A 16,914-nucleotide genomic window follows, 5' to 3' on the forward strand; every position below is an offset into this window, starting at 1 on the left:
GGTGGTGGGGCGGGATGCTGCGTGTCCCGGGGGGAGGAGCGGGAGCCGGGAACGGGCTGCGGGGTTCATAGATGTGCGGTTGGTAGATGAGTGATTAGCAATGCCAACGGGACAGGACGGGACCTGCCCGTCCGGAAAGGGATCCACCTTTTTGAGCGAAATGCTGCGTTTCGAAGAGCCGCGCGGCTCCGTGGGGCTCCAAAGGGTGGGGTGGGGGAGGCGGGGGTTCCCAAGGATGAGGTGGGCGAGGCGGGTGCTCCCAAGGATGGGGTGGGATGGGGCGAGGGAGGGACTCCTGCTCCTCGCCCCCCGCCGCACCTGCCCCTTTAAGAGCCGGTTCCCATGACGTCACGCCCACGGCTACTTTGTAGCGCGCGGGGAGGGGCGGGGCCTGCGCGCGCCCGGCGGAGCCGCGGGGTCTCTTAAAGAGGCAGCGGCACCAGGTAACGGGGCCCGGGCCGGGGGCTGCGAGGGGGGAGAGGGGAGGCTGTGTCCCGGCTGCTGGTCCTGGTCTCGGCTGGATGTGGCCGCCCAGCGTCCCCCTGAGGTTCTTAGTGCCTCCCCGCCCCCCCCGGGGGTAATCCCCGTGTCCCCATCGTAGACCTGAACAGTCCCCATGTCCCCTCTGGACTGTCCTCATCGTCCCTTCGAGCTGTCCCCATGGCCTCCCTGGGTTGTCCGTCTCTCCCCCGGGCTGTCCCCACGGCTTCCCGGCCGGTCCGCCTCCCGGTGATTCCGCACCCTGCTCAGAGAGGGGCTCCGTGCGGCCGAACCGAGCTGGGGGACGCGGGGCTGGAGGGGCCGGGAGCTGCCGGTCCGGCGGTTGCCGGGCTCGCGGGGTCCGCCGAGCTCCCGGTGGCAGCGAGGCGGCGTGTTTGTCCTCGTGAGATGAGTGAGCAGATTCCCACGCGAGTCCCCCGGGAGGATCCAGGGATTCTGTGGTTGTTCTGTCCCGAAAAGAGCCGCGGTCCCCGCGGGATGGGGCTCCCCCGGGACCGGCACTTCCGCAGCACCCTCCGTTTCCAGCGGATGCGGACACCCAGACACCTCTGTCGCCCCGTGTCACCTCCACCCCGGCAGCTTCTTCTTTCTCTCCGTGTCACCCCATCTGACCCCGGTGCATCCCCGGAGGAATCCTGCCCCCGTATCCACTCGTGTCCGGCCCCGCAGGCCGATTAGGCGGATTTCTCAGCCGGGATCCTAATCCCGCTGCCCCGTGCCCGCTTATCCCGGCTGCGCCCGGGACCCGGCTTAGCCCCGGGCGCGGGCGGGTGGCGGCGAGCGCGGGGCTGCGGGTGAGTGCGCGGCTCCCCCGGCCCCGGGGGAAAACGAGGGGCAAGTCGGGGGAGGGGGTGTCCCAGGCTCGCGGTGACCGGGGAGCCGCCCCGGAGCTCGGTTCTCCCGGGGCGCGGGTGGGTGCACCGGGCGGAACGCTGCGGGTTGGGTCGTGCCGCCGCCGCCACCGGGCTCGTAGCTGAACCGCCTTGGCAGAGCTTTTCTGGCGGGCCCCAGAGCTGCTGGCCCCGCTCCATGGGTGGGTGAATTCCCAGGAACTGGCAGAGACGCGGCTGCTGCCCGCGGGATCCCGGTGTCGGAGCTCGCACCTCGAGCTCACTGAACCGGAGCAATTCCGCTCCTGGGCTGATGAATGCTCCACCTCTCTCGGGGAAACTGAGGCACGGGCAGGTCTCAGCCTCCCCCGGGCTGCCTAGCCCGCCCGCAGCTACTTCTGGGGTGCCAGACCGCTCCCTGTGCCCGGCGTGGGCAGTGAATCGTGCTCCTGGCTCCTGGACAGAGCTCGTGCCCAATTCTGGTGCTTTTGATTTAGGAAAGAATGTGATTTGAGCCTTTAGCTCCGGAAAGGAGCTTTGCTGCAGGAATGCCGTCCGGCTCCTGCCGGCCCCGGAGCTCAGCCCTGTGCCCGGCACTGTGCCCGGGGTGTGATAAGCCCCGAAGCAGAAGGAAGTGAGAGCCCAGCCGTCACCCTCAGCTTGGGGCTACCCCCCCCTGCCCTCACCCGCAGCCGGAGCCAAGCGGGGCCCGCGACCCCCGCGATGGCCGTGGGCACCCAGCTGGGGCTGCTGCTCTGGAAGAACTTCACCTACCGCCGGCGGCAGCGGGTGAGTGGGCGATTGGGGTGGGGTTACCCAGAGCCGCTGGCTTCTGCCACAGGGACAGGCAGAGCCCTGGACACTGATGGGGGCCGGGATCCCCACCAACCTTGCGTCTCCACCAGATCCAGCTGGCTATCGAGATCCTGTGGCCCCTCTTCCTCTTCCTTATCTTGATCTCAGTGCGGCGATCCCACCCGCCCTTCAAGCAGCATGAGTGTGAGTGTCCCCTGCAGGATCCCCTGAGCCAGCCAAGACCCCTCTGTGTGCCCCTGTAGGGAGCCCTTCGAGGTGACACCGGGGTGACAAACACGGGAGGTGGTCACAGGGCTCGCTCTGCTCTGGTGTGTGTGGGGTCCCGGGGGTCCTACACTGCCCCCCTGAACCTCCCTCTCCCTCAGGCCACTTTCCCAACAAGGCGCTGCCCTCGGCGGGGACCCTGCCCTGGCTGCAGGGCATCATCTGCAACATGAACAACCCCTGCTTCCGTCACCCCACGGCGGGAGAGGCCCCTGGCGTGGTGGGCAACTTCGACGGCTCCATGTGAGCGGCGGGGCTGGGGAGCTGCGGCGCGGAGCGGGGCTGGCCCGGGGTCTCATTGCCCACCCCATGTCCCATGTCGCAGCCTCTCCCGCCTCCTGACCGAAGCCCGGCAGGTCCTGCTCCGCGGCCACGGGCAGCGGCTCCTGCACAGCTTCTCCCGGCTCCTGCCCGCCCTGCGCCGGCTCCGGGACAGCGGCAATCAGCGGAGGGGTGAGCACCGGGGGCAGGGGGTGCTGGGGGAGCGAGACCCCTTGTCTGATCCCTGCTCCCCCAGCTCTGCCCGTGCGGGAATACTTGAGAGAGGACGAGACCTTCTCCCAGTTCCTGCGGACCAACACATCTCTGCCGCCGGCGCTGGTGGATGAGCTGATGGGGGCTCGGCTCAGCCCCCGCATCGTGAGTGTCGGCGCGGTGCCCACTCCCGGCGCCCACTCCCGGTGACCTCATCATGACTCCCCTCTCCTTCCAGTTCTCCCTGGCGAGCATCCGCCTCCCGCTAAAGGCCCTGGTCTGCAACGCCTCGGTCCTGGGGGGCTTCCTGGTGGGCGGCGACGCCGACTCCACCCAGAGCCTGCAGCAACAACTCTGCGCACTGCCCAGCTCCCAGCTCCGTGCCATGGAGGGCTCCTTCCTCTCCCAGATGGACTTCCCACGACTCCTGACAGTGAGCCCCCAACGCGGTCGGGTGCTGGAAAACACCGAGGCAGAGACCCCTGGCCTCCCCGGCAGGGCTGTGACCCCCTTCTCATGCCCCTTGTAGGAACAGCTGAGCTCAGAGTTGGGCGGGATCACAGGCACTGTGGAAGCTTTGGGCAGCTTCCTGCGGGATGCAGCATCCCTGATGGAGGAGGTAACACCCCTCACTCCCCTGCCCCCTACCCACCCCCACCGAGTCCCTGGGTGCCCCTGTCCCCCCACTGCCCCTCTCCACTCTCTCCCACTCTCCCCAGGTCTCCTCCATGACCAGCCTGGCTGAGCTGCGTCAGGAGCTTGTGGAGCTGAGGGCCCCCAACAGCAGCACGGGTGCCTTCACAGCCCTGTCACGCATCGCCTGTGGACACCCCGAGGGCGGGGGGCTCAGGATCCCCTCCCTCAACTGGTACGAGGACAATGATGTCAAAGCCTTCCTGGACCGTAACAATTCTGAGCAGAGACCCGTGGCCTCAGGCAGCACCAGTGAGTGGGGGGCTGCAGGAGGCTCAGCCAGGGGCTGTGGGGGGCAGTGGGGGCTGGTGGTGTGGGGCTGGTGCTGAGGGCTCAGCTCTGCACCCCCAGGTCCCTTCTGCCGGGAGCTGCTCCGCAGCCTGGAGTCCAGCCCCCTCTCACAGATCTTCTGGCGGGGGATCAAGCCCCTGTTTGTGGGGAAGATCCTGTACACGCCACCTGGACCCGGTCCTGACAGCGTCATGGCTGAGGTGAGTGGGGGCTGAAGGGGGCCTGGATGGGTTTGGGGGGGGTCTCATCCTGAACCTGCCTCACCTCCCTCACACAGGTGAATCGGACCTTCCGGGAGCTGGCAGTGCTGGGGGAGCTGGGGGGTGCCTGGAAGGAGCTGGGACCCCAAATCTACACCCTCCTCAACAGCAGCCTGGAGATGCAGGTGCTCCAGGTGTGTGACCCCACACTCCTCCCACTGGGAACAGGGTTGCTGTGGGGTGCAAGATGGGGTGTGCTGGGGTGCAGCTGGCCAGGAGCAGGGTGGGTTGCATGGCCTCCCATATCCTGGTGCTTTGCAGGACCTGCTGCTGGCCCCAAGCACAGCCCAGCTCCTGGATGGCTTCCTCAATGGCACCTCCTGGAAGCTGCCAGAGCTGGCCACATTCCTGGCAGGGCCGGCAGGAGGACCAGGCCTCACCTGGCACCAGGTGTACGCTGATGTGGACGCAGCCCTGAGCACGCTGTCACAGTTCATGGAGGTGTGTGTCACCCGCTGTGGGCGGGCTGGCCCCTTGCACCACCTGTGCCTGCTGAGCCCTGCCTGCCCTCCCACAGTGTGTCTGCCTGGACAAGATCGAGGCAGTGGCCACCGAGGAGCAGCTGGTAGCCCGGGCCCTGGAGCTGCTGGAGGAGCAGCAGTTCTGGGCAGCAGTGGTCTTCCAGCCCCCCATCAATGCCACGGCCCCCGGACTGCCACCCCACGTCCGCTACAAGATCCGCATGGACATTGACGACGTCACGAGGACCAACAAGATCAAGGACAGGTTGGGGGATGCCCACCCTGTCTGTCTCCACGGCCAGCCAAGCAGCCTGTTCCCATTGCCAGGGGATCCCTGGTCCCAGCGCCGTGCTCTGCCCCCAGGTTTTGGGACCCAGGCCCCGCCGCTGACCCCTTCAGTGACTTGCGCTACATCTGGGGGGGCTTCGTCTACATTCAGGACCTGGTGGAGCAGGCAGTGGTGAGGGTGCAGACTGGGGCTGCCCCACGGACAGGGGTCTACGTCCAGCAGATGCCCTACCCCTGCTACGTGGACGATGTGTAAGTGGGCAGGGGGAGCTCTGGACCGTGGGACTGTTGGGTGACACCTTGCTGCCATGGGGGACACATCCAAGCATCCTGCAGCATCACTGCTCTGGGGAGGTGGCACAGGGCTGGTCGTGCCCTGGTGGTCCTGGCCCAACAGTGGCTGGGAGCGTTGAGATAAGGGTGGAATGTCTGGTGGTACCTCCCCAGGTTCTTGAGGGTCCTGAACCGCTCGCTGCCTCTCTTCATGACCCTGGCCTGGATCTACTCAGTGGCCATGATCATCAAGGGGGTGGTGCACGAGAAGGAGACGCGTCTCAAGGAGACCATGAAGACCATGGGGCTGAGCAGCGGGATCCTCTGGCTCAGCTGGTTCCTCAGCAGCTTCATCCCCTTCCTTCTCAGCTCTGCCCTCCTTGTCCTCATCCTCAAGGCAGGTTGCAAGTCTCAGAGGACAGTGGGGGTGACACAGGGAACCTGCCCCCAGCATGGGGGGCTCCACAGGCTCCAACATGCCTCCATCCACAGATGGGAAACATCCTGCCCTACAGCGACCCAGCCGTCATCTTCCTCTTCCTCGGCACCTTCTCGGTGGCCACCATCAGCCAGTGCTTCCTCATCAGCACCTTCTTCCCCCGTGCCAACCTGGCCTCGGCGTGTGGTGGCATCATTTACTTCTCGCTGTACCTGCCCTACGTGCTGTGCGTCGCCTGGCGCGACTACATCACCTTCCCAATCCGTGTCCTTGTGGTGAGGAGCTGCCCCTCTGCCATGCCCCTGGTGCTCGTGGTGGGGGGCTTTGGGCTGCACCCCCTTGGCCAATTTTTGCCCACACTGTTCTCTCCATCCTCAGAGCCTGCTGTCCCCCGTGGCCTTTGGCTTTGGCTGTGATTACTTCTCCCTCTACGAGGAGCAGGGGGTGGGCATCCAGTGGCACAACCTGGCTGCCAGCCCCGTGCCAGGAGACCCGTACAGCTTCGCTGCGGCCATGGGGCTGCTGCTGCTGGACGCTCTCCTCTATGGCCTGGCCACCTGGTACATCGAGGGTGTCTTCCCAGGTGAGTGCAGCTCCCCTGACCCCCAGCTGCCACTCAGCTCCGGCCCCACTCAGCCCCTTCTGCTGCAGGTCAGTACGGGATCCCCAAGCCCTGGAATTTCCCCTTCCTGAAGAGCTACTGGTTTGGAGAGTCATCCTCATCTAGGCACTCCCTGTACCACACCAGCCCCCACACTGCACCCCAAGGTGAGTCCCTGGCCACCCTGGAGCTGTGTGGCTGAGGGCAGTGGCCACAGAGCAGGGCTGAAGCCCTCCAGCCCAGGCCTTGCTCCCCAGTTGAGAGCCCTGCACCCCATGGCGAGGGGTCCTGCCCTCAGCAAGGGGTCCTGGTGAGGGATGTGACCCCTTGGTGGCTTCCAGTGCTGGTGGAGGAGCCGCCTGCCGAACTCCAGCCTGGTGTCTCCATCCGCAACCTGGTGAAGGTCTATGGGAGCAGCGGCCGTGCCGCTGTCAACGGGCTGAGCCTGGACTTCTACGAGGGTCAGATCACATCCTTCCTGGGCCACAACGGCGCTGGAAAGACCACCACCATGTGAGCCAGAGAGGGGCTGCATGGCCATGGCTGGGGACAGGAGCTCAGCCTGACCCTGTCCCCATGTGGTCCCCACACAGGACAGGGTACCCTGATCCCAAGCCCTGCTGCTCCTGTGCTCCATGACCCACTTTCCTCACCACCTCCAGGTCCATCCTGACAGGCCTCCTGCCCCCCACCTCGGGCACTGCCTATATCCTGGGCTGGGACATCCGTTCTGATATCGACAGCATCCGCAAATCCATGGGGATGTGTCCCCAGCACAACGTTCTCTTCGACATGTAGGCAGTGGTGGGGAGGTTTGGGGAGTGGTGCAGGGCTGTCCCTGTGCCCCTCACCCTGCTTTTCCCCCTGCCCCCACAGCCTGACGGTGGAGGAGCACGTCTGGTTCTACGGGCGGCTGAAGGGGCTCTCGGAGCAGCAGGTGCAGGAGGAGATGGAGCAGCTGCTCCAGGACACGGGGCTGCCCCACAAGCGCCGGGAGCAGACCAGGAACCTCTCGGGTGCGTGCGGGGGTCAGGCCGGGTGCCTGAGCGGGGGTCGGTGGCTCCGAGCCCCCCCAACGCTGTCCCTCTGCAGGCGGGATGCAGCGGAAGCTCTCGGTGGCCATCGCCTTCGTGGGCGGCTCCCGGGTGGTCATCCTGGACGAGCCCACGGCCGGCGTCGACCCCTACTCCCGCCGCAGCATCTGGGAGCTGCTGCTCAAGTACCGCAAAGGTCAGGGCTGGGGGCTCCCGTTTCACCCTCTGAGCCCCCCAGCCTGGGGGGAGCAGTGGGATATGCTGGTGGGGAGAACCTGAAATGGGGGGTCCGGCAGGAGGGTTTGGTGTCAAGCCTGTTCCCGGTCCCCAGGCCGCACCATCATCCTGTCCACGCACTACATGGACGAGGCGGAGCTGTTGGGGGACCGCACTGCCATCATCTCACAGGGCCGGCTCTGCTGCTGTGGGTCCCCCCTCTTCCTCAAGGCCAGGCTTGGCACCGGCTACCACCTCACCCTGGTGAAGCGGGAGAGGAGCGGGACAGGCGGCAACACTGGCACTGTCCCTGGTGCCACCAGAAAGGTGGGAGCCTTGGCCCTGGTGATCATCCCCCAAAGGGCAGCCAGTGTCTCTGTCCTGGATATTAGTGGGCACTGGGGGCCAGGGCCTGCTGTGGGGTGCTCCAGCCACCCTTTCCTGCAGGATGGCAGTGACTCGGAGCACAGCAGTGACACGGGCCTGGGCAGCGAGCGGGGCAGTGACGCCAGCACCGTGGGTGAGCGTTTTGTCCCCTCACAGTGTCACCCCCAGCTGCTCCCTATACACCCCCTGTCAGCCAGGGAGGTTGGGGGGGCACAGCCCTGCGTCTGGTGCCTCTCCTCCTTTCCCTGGAGGTGCAGAAGGGGATCTCCATCCCCTCCATCTCCCCTGGGAACTCTCAGGCTGGGATGCCGGAGGGTGGAGCTGTCTGCGACAGCCAGTGGCTCCTGCCCCAGGTTTCCAGCCCTTCCCATCCCTCCAGATGTGGCCCAGCTGTCAGCACTGATCCAGAAGCTGGTCCCGGGCTCCCGGCTGGTGGAGGACATCGGGCACGAGGTGCTCTTCATCCTGCCCTACAGCGGGGCCAGGGACGGGGCCTTCGGGGAGCTGTTCCGCGAGCTGGATGCACACCTGGGGGAACTGGGGGTCTCCAGCTACGGCATCTCTGACACCAGCCTGGAAGAGGTACCCAGGGGGCTGTGCTCAAAGGGCTTTCAGGGTGCTCATGGCCAGGGGGTTTCCCTCACTGGGGTGTGGGTTCTGGAGTATGTTTAACACCAGCCCTCCCACACCCCCAGATCTTCCTGAAGGTGGCCGAGGACACAGCACTGGACTCTGACACCACAGGTAAAACCCCTCAGTCCTGGCTGGAGCTGAGCTCTGGGGTACAGGGGGGGCTGGGGAGGTGCTCAGCAGCCCAGAGCAGAGAGGTGGGGTGTCCCCAGCACCCTGTGTGTCCCTGCCAAGGCTGGGGGCCCCGCTGGGAGCACCTGTGGATGCAGAGAGGTGTCACAGCCTGTGCCCCTGGTCCTGCCCTGGCATCTTGTCCTCATTTTGTCAGGCACCATGAAAGAAGCGGTCCCTGGCGAGACGGGGGATGGGGATGTGGCCGATGGAGAGATGGGTAAGGATGGGGGAGGTGGGACCCCTGATCTGCTGCTGAGTGCTCCCCACCTCCAGCCCTGGCCTGGGGTGTCCATCTGGGCAGCTGTCCATCAGAGCAGGCGTCCCTTCAGGCACGTGTCCCTTCAGCAGGGGAATACTCAGGGCTCCTCATGCAACATAGCTACCTCCCAGTTTTGGGGTGTCCCCAGAGCAAAGATCTGGGATGAGGGTGGGTTTGGGGGAGTCCAGATCTGTGCAGGAGTTGGGGTAGGATGTGAAATCCCAGGGGACATATCCAGCCCCCTTATCCTGGAGGGAGAACTGGCGTGGGGACAGCCACAGGAGTCTGGGGGGGGGGGCTGTGGTGGTCTGGGGCTCTGCCCCGGGTGGGTGCTGACCCCCACGCGGCTGTAACCCCTCTCTCCTCTCCTTTACATTGAGCCAAAGGAGCCCGGCGAGGTAGGAGCTGGGGGCTGTTGTGGGGGCTGGGGGTTCCTGCCTGCAGCATCCCGTCCCTGCTGGGGTGGGGGGGATGCTCCTGCCAGCACCCTGTCCCCCCCGCGCCCCGCCTGGCACGAGTCCTTTGCCAGACCCGTCTCTGCCCCGGCAGCGGAGGAGCCCCGGGAGACGGATCTGCTGCGGGGGGCGGCGGGGCAGGCGAGCGGCAGGGTGAGGGGCTGGGCGCTCACCTGCCGCCAGCTCCGCGCTCTCTTCACCAAGAGGATGCTCCACGCTCGGCGCAGCACCCGCGGCTTCTTCGCGCAGGTGGAGCCGCGGGGAGGGGACGGGGCAGGGGACGGGGCGAGGTGCGGCAGAGCCAGCCCTGATCCCCCCACCCCCGGCCTCCTCAGATCGTCCTCCCCGCCGTCTTCGTCTGCATCGCGCTGCTCTTCAGCCTCATCGTGCCGCCCTTCGGGAAGTACCCGCCCCTGCAGCTCCAGCCCTGGATGTACGGGCAGCAGTTCACCTTCTTCAGGTGTGTCCCCAGCCCTCTGCCCGCCCTGTCCCTCGTCCGCCACTGCCACCAGCTCAATCCTGTGTCTCCCGGCAGCAACGATGCCCCGGGAGATGCCGACACAGCCCGGCTGCTGGACGCGCTCCTGGCTGAGCCCGGCTTCGGCACCAAGTGCATGAAGGAGGAGGGGAAGGCGTGAGTGTCCGCGGGCCGGGGGCTGCAGGGGCTGGAGGGGACAGCCGGGGCTTGGCCCCCACCTCAGTGCCCGCCTGCCCACGGAGCAGCTCTGCCGCCTGGTGTGATGCTGTGAGACCCCAACATCCCCGTGCTGGGTGCCGGTGCCCCTGGCTCACACTAGGCTGGTAACAGGATTCTCTCTCTTTCCCCGGGTGCCCAGGACGGGGCTGTGCCCACCAGCTTCCCACCCCGATGGATTCTCGGCCCCTGCAGCCCCCCCATCCCTGCTGGAAGTGCTGCAGCGTGGGAACTGGACACGGGCCTGGCCGTCCCCCCCGTGCCAGTGCAGTGGGCCGGGGGCACACAGGATGCTGCCTGAGTGTCCTGAGGGGGCCGGGGGGCTCCCACCCCCCCAGGTAACTCCCAGCCTAGCAGGGGCAGCCTCAGGGCTCCGTCACTGCTGGCTGTGGGGGCAGGTGATGCTCTGGGGATGCCACAGGGCTGGGTGTCCATCTAGCCCGTCTGTCCATCCCACAGGTGCAGAGGGGCACAGGGGACATCCTTCAGAATCTGACGGGCAGGAACATCTCCGACTATCTGGTGAAGACCTATCCCCAGATCATCCGTCAGGAGTGAGTGCTGGGAACACAGGGGACACTGCAGGGGCACAGTGGGGACACCGAGGGGAAGGGGACACTGCTGGGTGGACAGGTGCTGCCCTAATGTCTCCTTGGGGGATTTCTCTCCCCTCTGTCTCCCCTCACCTCATTTCTTTCAGGCTGAGGAACAAGAAGTGGGTGAATGAGCAGAGGTGAGCAGGGCAGGGACTGGGGCCTGGCACAGCCAGGGATGGAGGGAGACCCTGGTGGGTTTGGGGAGAGCCTGAGTGGTCCCTGGGCAGAGCCATCATCCAGGTGCCTTCAGCCCTCTGCTGTGTGTCCCTTACTCTGGCATCTGGGCAAGTGGAGAGCTGAGTTTGCACGAGGGTGGCAGTGGGGAATGGGTGGAAGGTTCCATAGAACTGTGGAATTGTAGAATCTTCTGGAGTGGAAGGGACCCACATGGCATGCTGGCAGTGGGAGTCTCTCTGGCAAGTTTGGGAGCCCCGTTTCTCCTGCAGGTACGGCGGCTTCTCCCTGGGCGCTGGCAGCTCCCAGGCCCTGCCGTCGGCAGCAGAGGTGGATCAGGTGGTGCTGGAGCTCCGAGTCCTGCTCAACATCACCCCGGTACAGCTGGACTCAGCCCCTGGCTCAGCTCTGGTGTCCCAGTGCTGGGAGACCCCTCCTCACGCTGTGCTCCTGCACCCAGGGCAGCCCCTCGGATCAGCTCCTGGCCAACCTCAGCCGCTTCATCGAGGGTTTGGATGCCCGCAGGAATATCAAGGTGTGCCCAGGGCTGGGGGTCCCTCAGGGGTGAGAGCTGGGGGGCAGCAGGGATGTGACAGTGGTGTCCCCTCAAGGGGTGGAGCAGCACAAGGATTGAGAGTGGCTGGGGCTGGAGGGGAGCAGGAGCCCCGTGGGGAGTGGGGGGGCTCCTGGTGAGACCGAGCGCTGCCAGGGGCAGTGCCAGGCTGGGTGGGGGGCTCTGAGCTGCCCGGCCCTCCCCATGCTGCAGGTCTGGTTCAACAACAAGGGCTGGCACGCCATGGTCTCCTTCCTCAACGTGGCCAGCAATGGGCTGCTGCGAGCCCGGCTGCCCCCCGGCACCGACCCCGCGCGCTTCGGCATCACGGCCACCAACCACCCCCTCAACCTCACCAAGGAGCAGCTCTCCGAGGCCGCCCTGTGAGTGCTGGGGATGGGGGTCCCGCAGCCCCCTCTGGCCCCTGCTGAGCTCTCCCCTCCTTGGCAGGATGGCCACCTCTGTGGACGTGCTGGTCTCCATCTGCGTGATCTTCGCCATGTCCTTTGTCCCGGCCAGCTTCGTCGTCTTCCTCATTGAGGAGCGGGTCAGCAAGGCCAAGCACCTTCAGTTCGTCAGCGGGATGAAGCCCATCACCTACTGGCTGGGCAACTTCGCCTGGGACATGGTGGGGATGGGGATGGGGACAGGGACCAGTTCCAAGGGGTCTGGTCCCACCCCTGACCCCGTTCCTGGCTTTTCCATCACCACAGTGCAACTACCTGGTCCCCGCCCTGCTGGTCATCCTCATCTTCCTCTGCTTCCAGCAGGAATCCTACGTGTCCTCAGCCAACCTGCCCTCCCTGGTGCTGCTGCTGCTGCTCTACGGGTGATGGGGCGGCAGAACCCAGCAGGGGCGAGGGGGTTTGTGGGGCTGGGGGCTGAGGGGGTTCTGGTGCTTGGGAGGGTGGGTGCTGTCTCAAGCCCCCCCAGGTCAGGAGGTGCACCTTGGCCAGCCCCTGCCTCTCCCCCCTGCAGATGGTCCATCACCCCCCTGATGTATCCAGCCTCCTTCCTCTTCAGCATCCCCAGCACCGCCTACGTGGCCCTGACCTGCATCAACCTCTTCATCGGCATCAACGGCAGCGTGGCCACCTTTGTGCTGGAGCTCTTTGTGGACCAAGTGAGCCTCGGGATGCCCTGGACCCCCCATCCCTTCCCTGCAGGGCCAGTGCCAGCTTCCCCACCCCTCTCCTTGCTGCCCCATCAGAACCTCAATGACATCAACCGTGTCCTGAAGAAGGTCTTCCTCATCTTCCCCCACTTCTGCTTGGGCCGAGGCCTCATTGACATGGTGAAGAACCAGGCGATGGCTGATGCCTTTGAGAGGTTTGGTGAGTCCAGGGGTGTTAGGGCTGTTCTTCTCTCCAAAGCCCAGCACAGGGGTCCCCTATTCCCACAGCCCCTCTTGCTGCTTTGCAGGGGACAAGCGCTTTGTGTCCCCCCTCTCCTGGGACCTGGCTGGGAAGAACATGTTCGCCATGGCTGTCGAGGGCATCGTCTTCTTCCTCTTCACCCTCCTGCTGCAGTACCACCGCTTCTTCCTGCGCCTGGGGTGAGTGCTGGCCGGGGGGTACAGAATCACAGAATCACAGAATCACAGAATCACAGAATCATTAAATCACAGAATCACAGAATTACAGAATCATTAAATCACAGAATCACAGAATCACAGAATCACAAAATCACAAAATCACAGAATTACAGAATTACAGAATCATTAAATCACAGAATTACAGAATCACAGAATCACAGAATCACAGAATCACAGAATCACAGAATTACAGAATCACAGAATTACAGAATCACAGAATCACAGAATCACAGAATCACAGAATCACAGAATCACAGAATCACAGAATCACAGAATTACAGAATCACAGAATCACAAAATCACAGAATTACAGAATCATTAAATCACAGAATCACAGAATCACAGAATCACAAAATCACAGAATTACAGAATCATTAAATCACAGAATTACAGAATCACAGAATTACAGAATCACAGAATCACAGAATTACAGAATCACAGAATTACAGAATCACAGAATCACAAAATCACAGAATTACAGAATCATTAAATCACAGAATCACAGAATCACATAATCACAAAATCACAGAATCACAAAATCACAGAATCACAAAATCACTAAATCACAAAATCACAAAATCACAAAATCACTAAATCACTAAATCACTAAATCACTAAATCACTAAATCACTAAATCACTAAATCACCAGGTTGGAAGAGACCTTTAAGATCATCAAGTCCAACCCATGCCTTAACACCTAGACTAAATCACAGCACTGAGTGCCACACTCAGTCTTTCCTTTAAATCCATCCAGGGATGGTGACTCCACCACCTCTCCATGCAGATGATTCCAGTACCTTATCACTCTTTCCATAAAAACCTTTTTCCTAATATCCAACCTAAATTTCCCTTGGTGCAGCTTAATACTGCGTACTCTCCTTCTGTCAGCTGTTGCCTGGAAAAAGAGACCAACCCCCACCTGACTACCACCACTTTTCAGGGAGTTGTAAAGAGTGATAAGGTCACCTCTGAGTCTCCTTTTCTCCAGGCTAAACAACCCCTGCTCCCTCAGCCGTTCCTCACAGGGCTTGTGTTCCAAGCCCCTCACCAGCCTCGTTGCCCTCCTCTGGATATGCTCAAGTGTCTCAATGTCCTTCCTAACCTGAGGAGCCCAGAACTGGGCACAGCACCCTGGGGGTGCTCAAGGGGGTGGACAGCCCTGGATGTGCCCTTGCCACTGTTTCCACAGGCCACGGGCTCTGGAGCTGCCCTCGCTGAGGGATGAGGACCAGGATGTGGCCAGGGAGCGGGCGAGGGTGGGCAGCATCCCCCCACATGGCCACCTCCTGCTGCTGAAGGACCTGACCAAGGTGGGCACGTGGGGCTGGACCCTGCTGTGAGCTCCAGCCCACCCAGAAGCCCTGGCCCCACTGGCAGTGACAGGAGGGAGCACCCAGTGCCAGCTCTCCTCCATGCAGGTGTACCGGCGCAGGAAGATTCCAGCCGTGGACCGGCTCTGCGTGGCCATCCCCCCCGGGGAGGTGAGGGACAGATGGACAGACAGCTCTGTGGGCACAGCCAGGGCTGCCAGTGACCTTGCTCTGCCCCCACAGTGCTTTGGTCTCCTGGGGGTGAACGGTGCTGGGAAAACATCCACCTTCAAGATGCTGACGGGGGACACAGAGGTGACGCTGGGAGAGGCCTGGTTGAAGGGGCACAGGTAGGTGAATGCAGGGACTCAGATCCCTCTCCATGTCCCCACATCACCTATGCCATCATCTCTGTCCCCACCCTGTGCTCTTCCTGGTCCTTTGTCCTGCAGCCTCATCCCTGCAGCTGCTTGTTCCTATTCTCACAGTATCCCTGTCGCATGTCCCCATCCCACATGTCCCCATCCCACGGCATGCTCACCTCTCCCTGTCCCATGCTCACCTCTCCCTGTCCCCATCCTGCAGCGTGCTCACCGACCTCCAGTCTGTCCACCAGCACATGGGTTACTGTCCCCAGTTTGATGCCATCACGGACCTGCTGACAGGGCGGGAGCACCTGGAGTTCTACAGCCGCCTGCGTGGGGTCCCAGAGGAGGAGACCCCCAGGGTAGGGCCTGTACCCTGTCCTCCCCAGCCCATGGGGAGCCCCTACCCCTCACCCCCTCTGTCTCTCGCAGGTGGCTCAGTGGGGCATCACTGCTCTGGGGCTGGGCCCGCACGCAGACCGGCCGGCGGGCAAGTACAGCGGGGGCAACAAGCGCAAGCTCTCCACAGCCATCGCCCTCCTTGGCTGCCCCCCTGTCGTCTTCCTGGTGAGGGGGGCACTGGGAGGCCCCACGGCAGCACCAGGGTCCTGCCCGGGCTGACCCTGGGCTGGGACCATTGCAGGATGAGCCCACAACGGGGATGGATCCACAAGCCCGGAGGTTCCTGTGGGAGCGCATCCTTGGCGTTATCCGGGATGGCCGGTCTGTGGTGCTCACGTCCCACAGGTGAGTCCCCACCCGGGGCCTGCAGCCCCCACAAAGGGCAGCACCTCTCTGCCCCCGTAACCCCCCCATAGAGGAGCACCCCTATTCCAGTGGGAACCCCCCAGAGGGGAATGTCCCTCTGCCCTAGGGGGGACTCACATGTGTCCCCCCAGCATGGAGGAGTGTGAGGCACTCTGCACCAGGATGGCCATCATGGTCAACGGCCGGTTCCGCTGCCTGGGGAGCGTCCAGCACCTCAAGAACAGGTACCGGGTCTGGGGGCTAAGGGGGGGTCTCTGAGGGTGGTGGTCATGGCCAGTCCTCACAGCAGTGTCCCCTCTCCCCGCAGGTTTGGGGATGGGTACACTGTGGTGGTGCGGGCAGGGGGCCCTGGCCCAGCAGCGGTGCAGACCCTGCTGCAGCAGCATTTCCCCGGCATCGTGCTGCAGGAGCAGCACGGGGGACTGCTGCAGTACCACCTGCCTGCCCGTGTCACCTCCCTGGCCACCGTCTTCAGCCTTCTGGCTGCCCACCGTGGCCCCTGCCACATAGAGGATTACTCTGTGTCCCAGACCACACTGGACCAGGTGATGGGGAGGCGGGTGTGAGGGTGTGGTGGCCCTGTCCTGTGGTGCTGTCTCTCATCATCTCATCCTGCAGGTTTTCATTCACTTTGCCCAGGAGCAGAGTGATGGCGAGGTCACAGCCCCAGGGCAGGATGTGGCCCCCAGCTCTGGGAGGAGGCTGAGCACGTTCCTGGAGGACGACAGCTACCAGGAGAGCGCTGTCTGAGTGGGCCACGGTGTCCCATGGACCCCCAGAGACCCCTCCCCGGTTGTCACCGCCGCGCAAGCCAGGGTCACAGGGCTTTGGGGTACTGCTGACCCCCAGAGCTGCACAGAAGAGGCCTGAGCACATCCTGCCCACTGGCATGGTGTCACCATCTCGTGGGACAGTGGGTGCTGGGGAGGGTCAGAGTGCCAGGACGGGGCTGGCCCCAGCTCCCTGCGGTGGGATTGATGCCCTGCAGGGAGCTGAGCTGGATGGGGGTCTGGGGCTGGCCTTGGGACCCCGCTGCTCCCCACCGGGGCCGAGCTTGCTGTAACAGAGCAATTCAATAAAAACCCACGGTACTGCCGGGGGACTCGATTGCCCTTGCCACAACGCGACCGCAGTGAGGGACAGGGCGGGGGCACAGCGGGACAGGGCCAGCAGAGCTGCCCTGGCACAGACGAACATCAACCCACAGAGCCGCGCCTGGAGCTCCCCCGACCTCACGGGGAGCTGGAACACCCCGAGCCGCGTCTCGGGGGGACAAAAAGGTCCTCCCCGGGAGGGGCTTTGAGACCGCGGAGACGAAAAAATATGGAACGCTTCACGAATTTGCGTGTCATCCTTGCGCAGGGGCCATGCTAATCTTCTCTGTATCGTTCCAATTTTAGTATATGTGCTGCCGAAGCGAGCACGAATACTGCTGTCTCCGCAGCGGTATTTAAACCTCCCTTAGTTGATAATTTTTACCTCAGTACGAGTACCAGTTTCCAGGATCCCACGC

General features: G+C 63.7%; 1 protein-coding gene and 1 non-coding gene across 4 annotated transcripts; one reads left to right on the forward strand and one right to left on the reverse strand.

Moving 5' to 3' along the window:
• Nucleotides 1–387: 387 nt before the first annotated feature.
• On the forward strand, nucleotides 388–16,497 carry ABCA7 (ATP binding cassette subfamily A member 7). Of its 3 annotated transcripts, none has more exons than XM_088067651.1 (50): nucleotides 388–443; nucleotides 1,829–2,120; nucleotides 2,237–2,330; nucleotides 2,513–2,654; nucleotides 2,737–2,864; nucleotides 2,929–3,050; nucleotides 3,124–3,318; nucleotides 3,415–3,504; nucleotides 3,605–3,830; nucleotides 3,930–4,069; nucleotides 4,147–4,263; nucleotides 4,391–4,570; nucleotides 4,647–4,855; nucleotides 4,954–5,130; nucleotides 5,326–5,548; nucleotides 5,644–5,865; nucleotides 5,969–6,173; nucleotides 6,242–6,358; nucleotides 6,533–6,704; nucleotides 6,854–6,985; nucleotides 7,068–7,207; nucleotides 7,284–7,421; nucleotides 7,557–7,768; nucleotides 7,889–7,961; nucleotides 8,208–8,410; nucleotides 8,524–8,572; nucleotides 8,787–8,849; nucleotides 9,441–9,595; nucleotides 9,682–9,806; nucleotides 9,882–9,980; nucleotides 10,183–10,378; nucleotides 10,500–10,594; nucleotides 10,741–10,773; nucleotides 11,083–11,188; nucleotides 11,271–11,345; nucleotides 11,577–11,746; nucleotides 11,814–11,991; nucleotides 12,077–12,192; nucleotides 12,342–12,486; nucleotides 12,574–12,697; nucleotides 12,786–12,918; nucleotides 14,148–14,268; nucleotides 14,362–14,439; nucleotides 14,512–14,618; nucleotides 14,854–14,995; nucleotides 15,066–15,200; nucleotides 15,277–15,380; nucleotides 15,533–15,625; nucleotides 15,709–15,946; nucleotides 16,020–16,497. In XM_088067651.1, the coding sequence occupies exons 2-50, from the start codon at nucleotides 2,055–2,057 to the stop codon at nucleotides 16,149–16,151; spliced, it is 6,735 nt and encodes a 2,244-aa protein (XP_087923777.1). In that variant the 5' UTR covers nucleotides 388–443; nucleotides 1,829–2,054; the 3' UTR covers nucleotides 16,152–16,497. The 3 variants fall into 3 exon arrangements, with proteins under 3 accessions (XP_087923777.1, XP_087923779.1, XP_087923778.1); XM_088067653.1 differs by having other exon boundaries at nucleotides 14,377–14,439; XM_088067652.1 differs by lacking the exon at nucleotides 388–443 and adding an exon at nucleotides 1,214–1,295.
• Nucleotides 16,498–16,718: 221 nt separating this feature from the next.
• Nucleotides 16,719–16,825, reverse strand: LOC148182508 (U6 spliceosomal RNA). Its single transcript, XR_015774642.1, has one exon. It is a non-coding gene; the product is annotated as a U6 spliceosomal RNA (small nuclear RNA).
• Nucleotides 16,826–16,914: the final 89 nt, after the last annotated feature.

The sequence above is a fragment of the Pseudopodoces humilis genome, chromosome 28 (assembly GCF_049639895.1).
Source record: "Pseudopodoces humilis isolate 2021_Gansu_Grassland_sample_001 chromosome 28, ASM4963989v1, whole genome shotgun sequence".
In the NCBI taxonomy this organism is placed as follows: domain Eukaryota; kingdom Metazoa; phylum Chordata; class Aves; order Passeriformes; family Paridae; genus Pseudopodoces; species Pseudopodoces humilis.

Bases quoted from the DNA above. Each gene is read 5' to 3' on its own strand.
- ABCA7 (XM_088067651.1), top strand. From the start codon at position 2,055: ATGGCCGTGGGCACCCAGCTGGGGCTGCTGCTCTGGAAGAACTTCACC. The intron at 2,121-2,236 runs GTGAGTGGGCGA...CGTCTCCACCAG, and splicing joins CCTACCGCCGGCGGCAGCGG to ATCCAGCTGGCTATCGAGAT. The intron at 9,596-9,681 runs GTGGAGCCGCGG...CGGCCTCCTCAG, and splicing joins CCCGCGGCTTCTTCGCGCAG to ATCGTCCTCCCCGCCGTCTT.